The sequence below is a fragment of the Populus nigra genome, chromosome 9 (assembly GCF_951802175.1).
Source record: "Populus nigra chromosome 9, ddPopNigr1.1, whole genome shotgun sequence".
Lineage (NCBI taxonomy): Eukaryota > Viridiplantae > Streptophyta > Magnoliopsida > Malpighiales > Salicaceae > Populus > Populus nigra.
Genome location: NC_084860.1, coordinates 5,233,533 through 5,239,532, shown reverse-complemented (window position 1 = coordinate 5,239,532; position 6,000 = coordinate 5,233,533). Strand labels below are relative to the sequence as shown.

The following is a 6,000-nucleotide window of genomic DNA, read 5'->3' as shown; positions in this document are numbered from 1 at the left end:
AGATGGAGACCATAAGAAATAAAGGCCACAAGTAGCCTATGCCCTACTGGAAGTTTTCTTTTTCTTGATCATGACATCCTGTATGCCGGTATTGGCCCGTTGGAGTAAAACAGGCTTTCCATGACAGGAGAATTGGTCCATCTGGTTCATCTACTGAATTTTTTCTCTTGGGAGAGGAAAATTTCTGGATTTGAAAAGAAAGGAGGAGGAAATATCGTCATCCATGGCGATCGCAGGAACTTTTTTGTGTATAAAAAACACTGTGATCTGTTACTATGATGTTCATGAATTTTAAGCCTACCATCAATCAATATAGATAGGCGGTAACTCTCTCTTTTTTCAACACACAATATTCATGAAATAAAGTATATAACAAAAATAGCAATGCTTGAATCTTGATATCTAAACAAATGTCAAATAATCAAAGGAAGGAAAATTCAATTTTAACAGAAGCCATAAGGTGAAGGGACGGAGGAATCGAGAGAGGCCAGAAAATAGAGTCATCCTACTCCCATGTCCAAATAAAAAGTCAAACTACAACCAGTGCTATTCAGCAATGAATGGAATCGCATACACTGTAAAACAGAAATCGATGACATCTATATGCAAGAACCCTAGCAAGGAATCTTTGAGGTGAACCACTTCATGACCAGGATAGGAGCCTTGATCAACCCCAGTGCGAACTCAACTATGATGGTCACACAGAAGCAGCAAGGGCATACGCAGGACAACACCAGTCTGTAACACACACACGAAAGAAAAAAGAGAAGCCGATTACATGTTAGTTTCATGGCATTATTAACATCTACTTCCTACGCAGGCGGATATTTATGCGTTGTATAACATCAGATTAATCAAACTATAAAGAAACAAAGATAAAGATACTTACCCAACAATCCATATAAGTACACCGATGACAGAGAGGAGGACAGAGAGGAGAGCAAAGGGTAGGCCTAAGAGAAAGCCTAAAGGCCTGCATTTACAATCATCATCGCAGCAGCAGCAACACATGGTTTTTGCTATGAGGTTTTCTTGTTTTCGCTGGAAGTCTATGTTAGAGGTAGAACAAATATATGAACGTTTGACGGAGTGTACAAAAGAATATCAATAAGACAAATAGCCAAAAACTTAGTTTATTTATTAATACTTGCCGTTCAGCCTTTGCCAAGCACAGAGTCATTGAAAGAAACGGATGACCAACCACCAACCATGCCATATTCCCACGTAATAAGTTCCAGTAGTTTACAGGGATGAATGACATTTCCCTGTGAGGGAACCGTTCTCCTATTCTGCTATTGATTTGCTTTGCTTTGGGATTTCCTTATTCAATGAAGATTTTTCAAATTAACCCAAATAAGCTGAGCTGCTTCTTTATCATGAGAAAAAAAAAACCAGGATAAATAACAAATCTTACACACCAGAAAGTGACCGAGTAGGATTACATCTGGACTCATTTCCATATGAATAGGTTTTACCCAAATTATACAATTGCTTCCGCGACGGAGGTGTCTGAGAAAAAAAAAATTATTGCAATCTACGGTGGGTTACGGTTGTTTCACACAAATTTTATTTTAGTTTTTTTTTAATTTTGATTTTTTTTTTCAATTTAGTTCTGGACATCAAGTTGGTGATTGATTTTACAAAAAAAAAAATTGTATTTGATTGCTTGCAAGGAATTAAAAGCAAGGGAAGAAATTGAGGAATTAAAAAAATCTTTCTTTTATTTTTTTTTAAATATCAATTTTGGTGTTTTTTTTTTTTGCTGATTTGTTTTTCATTTAGTTCCTTTAATGTTGTGTTGATTATGATTTGAAATTGAAAATTTATTTTGAATTACTTTTTATATGGTTATATCCATCACAAAAACATGTCTTGCTATTTTGTCATATTTGGTTTCATAAAAAAAAAACTAATTTTATTATCTAAGAAGGATTGAAAATGAAAGGGCTAAAATTATAATAGTGAAATATTTGAAGGTCCATTTTAGAAAAAAAAACAATATGTTAGCACCTCTATGCCTTTTGATTTTGTCGAAAATCATTTTTGATCTTTTTAGTTTTAAAGTCTCATGGTTAAGTCCAAAACTTCATTTTTTTTTCATTTGAGTCCTTGAGTTTGAGAGAGAACACTACTAGAATATTGCATATCACCAATGAAATATTATGTCATTGTTTAAACATTCATTCAGTTAGAAATAACTTTACCAACAGAATCATAGATGGAGAAATGTCATCGTAAAACATATCGTCGGTGATTTATATTCTTTTAGTTAATATGTTGGTAATATAATAATCGATAGATTTGCAGATGAAAATAGCACACCAAACAAAAACATTTATGGGCATTAATTTCATCGATAAATCTATCAATAGTTGTTGCATATTATCAACAGAATAAACTATTGATAAATCCATCGATGATCATATGTATATTACCGATAAAATTAAATTGTTGAAGAATTACATCTAATTATGACAAGTTCTGTAATTTTTTTCAACTCTTTAGAACTTTCCAATGGACTTAGTCCATTGGTGATTCAAATTCCATCGGATCTTTGTTAGAACCAAAAGGGCAACGAGGTTGACTACATGTACCAATAAGGGTGACTAATAGCTGTTTGAGGACATTATATCCCTCTGGTTGGCCATCTCAAACCTAAGCTAGGTCGTCTTAACACTAAGCTAGGTCATCTAAGCTTGAACCTATTCCCGTACAATTGCTTGGACAAGCGGAGATTGTTGGCTCGATCCTAATTATGAGGAACCAATAGTCAATACATTAGGGTCCACTTACATATCCTTGGTTTTAATTTTGGAGATAATGTAAACGCGATTTCTATTCGGTCCACAAGTAGATCCAACCTCCAACAATAAATCTGGATCAATTGTCGAAGGACCATCCCTATATCTCTCATGCAATTAGGTGATATATGTTTCCTAAAAAAATTTAGCAAATTAAATAATAATAATAATAATAACTGAAGAAAAGAATTTTTGAAATCCAACTTACCACAAACTTCTAGCTCGATTATCCACAAGTTGTTGCACCTCTTTCCAACAGTCCTCTTCATACATGAGTTTCAAGAAAAGTCGTGGATTGTATCCAAGCACCTTAGCCTACAAAAGTAAGCTATTATAAATTAAATATTTTCATATAATACAGCAATGATAAAATAATATCTTATAAAACAAAATCTTAACATCTGTTTTATATGTGAAACAAATAGAATGGATCTGTAGATGTGCATGGTAATGAAACTATGAATCTCCTTGGTTCGGATCTCTACACTAGGCTGTAACCACCACAAGAAACTCTTAGACATCATATAATTCTTCACCCGATATTATGAGAGGTGCAACATCCCTTTTAGTTTTACTTTTTGGGAAGTCTTTTTTGTTTTTTCTTTTGTATCGATAATGACTAGACAAGAACCTCTTATAACAATAATAAAAAAAAAAGCTTTACCATCATTTATTAAGGTAAAGTTCTTATTGTTTTCCATACAATATGGATATGCTATTTTTTCATGTGTGTTCCATTCAAAAACCATCTCATATACAGGAAAATTACTTATAGTCCCATCAAAGTTGTCTTTATTTGAAAATTTTGTTTCCTTACAACATCATACGTCAAAGCCTCAAATAACCAAACTGTTTCAACTCATCAATTAATGGTTAAAGACAAACATCTATATTCTTACCCGAACTATAAGTTCCAACTATAAATGTTGATAAGAACATGAATTTTATCCTCAAACACATCCCTGGGAGCAGTTGTAAACTGTTAGTATGACCAACCAATAAAAATAGGGTGTAACAAATGTTCCAAATATATTGAACTCATATATACACGAACCGAGACATGTATTATGTGGTTCTATTAAAAACTATGTGCCATGACTCCATCCTTCACATCATGTAAATGATGTCATGTTATATGCTTGAACGTCTTCAAAGACACAAATAACTTTCGCAGTATAGGAGTGATTGGGAAGTATCTTGCTTTTTATTTGCGACAAGTGTCCTTTCTCTACTCGTATTGGGTTTATACCGATCATGTCCATAAATTTTACACTCGGTTAAATTTACATCACCATAGTATAACATGCAAAAATTTAGGCACATATCATTTTTTTTAGTATTTTAGGTCAAGAGGTTTCATCGTGGATTTTGAGTATATAAGTTCTTTTTCAACCAATTATCATCTATAACTTTTTGTATATTGCTAGAATTAGATGTTGAGCCAACGATTCTTTCTAACATGGTCTCGCAAGGAATATAGGGTTCCCCTGTGCAAACTAATACTAGTATTTCTTAACGAACCCTTTTTTAGAAGATGCATCATCACAACATCTGATTGGTGAAACTTTTTATTTTCACACTTCACACATGAATATCTAAATCCGCCACCACTAATATTCTTTGGATTTAAAAGTGTGAAATCAATAAAACCCTCAATTCTTTTATAATAATCTTCTCTATACAACCCTTAAGGTGAATCTCAATGTAATACATCCAAGAATGATCATCCATTACTTAGAAAACATTTATAGAATAATGATGCCAAAATTTCTTAATAATGTAACAATCAATTCAAAATTCAGCTTTGGTAATTAAAAATAAATTCACAATCTAATAACCAATTATTATTTTTTATACAAAAATATAGTGATGCATCAAAATATTAACTAAAAAAATCAAATTGACAACAATTAATTAGTACCTAACTAACTATTTATGATTTTTTTTCAATTTAGACTTACTTAGTCTAAATTAATACCATTTAATTGTTATCAATTCAAAAAAAAATTAATTTCCCCAAATTTCAAACATAACAAAAAAATTGACAAAATATGATTGTTACCCATTAAACAACCTATCATTTCTTTTATTATAACAAACATAGTTACAAAATCAAATTCAAAATCAATTTCAACAAATTACAAACATAATCAAATTTTTTGAATTTACAAACAAACCATAACATATAAATCAAACTTTAATTTTTTTTTATGAAAAAGGTGTAAAACAAATATTAATACATTATCTCAAAACATAAACAAATATGATGTTGATACAACGGAGTGTTAAGTGGCTAAATTTGTGATGATAGGGCCTAAATTTATTGCAAAATAGGTGGAGGAGTTGTTGTTTTAATTTGCAGTTCAAGAAGAAGAAGAAGAAGAAGAAGGGGGTATGACACAGATGTTGGTTATAGTACTTTTAAATTCACCAAAGGAATTTTCAATGGAATTTTATGATGGAAAATACAATAAATAAATTTGTTGGAAAATGATGATATGTCATATTAAAAATGAAATCCCCGATAAAATATTTTTTACTTTTTAATTAATTTATTGTGTCATGATTTTATCGTTAATTACTAACATAATTTTTTCTATCCGTAATTATATTGGAAACTATCAATAAAAAGATTATGTCGCTATTATAATGAGACATTTCCAATGGAAAATATTTTGTTGGAAATTCCATTGCTATTTTAAAAATTTTTAGTAGTGATTCTTTTTTTTTTTCAAAAGCATTTTGAGGGTTCAAGCCACAAAAACTAGGTAAAAGTTATTTTTTTTAGTTATAAAAATCATACTGCCTTTTATGTACTATCTATGCATTTTAAGGGGTTAGGCCACAAAAACCAGGTGAAAGTTATTTTTTTTAGTTATAAAAATCATACGGCCTTTTATGTACTACCTATTTAGTAAAAATAAAAGATTAGGTGAATTCCCTATTCATCTCCTCATAAAGTATTCTTTATTGAAGGAGTGCTTTGATTTGTTTTTATTTTATTTTCATATTCATCCTTTAATATTGAGTATACTAGGGATTGGACTTTATATTTGTTTTGATTTTTTTTAAGGTTATTTTAATTTCATGACCTGAGTTGTTGGTTTTACAGGTTAACCCCAGTTTAATTGAGCTTTTTTTGTCTTTTTAATTGATTTTTTTTAATTTTATTTTTCAACATTGGGTTCATTGAGAATTA

The 6,000-nt window shown here is 30.8% G+C and overlaps 1 protein-coding gene across 1 annotated transcript; it reads right to left on the bottom strand.

The window, feature by feature from the left end:
- Nucleotides 1-418: 418 nt before the first annotated feature.
- Nucleotides 419-1,376, bottom strand: LOC133702560 (signaling peptide TAXIMIN 1-like). The gene is made up of 2 exons (XM_062126868.1): nt 890-1,376; nt 419-738 (listed from the first exon to the last, which is right to left on the bottom strand). The coding sequence occupies exons 1-2, from the start codon at nt 1,009-1,011 to the stop codon at nt 615-617; spliced, it is 246 nt and encodes an 81-aa protein (XP_061982852.1). The 5' UTR covers nt 1,012-1,376; the 3' UTR covers nt 419-614.
- Between the last annotated feature and the right edge of the window lie 4,624 nt (nt 1,377-6,000).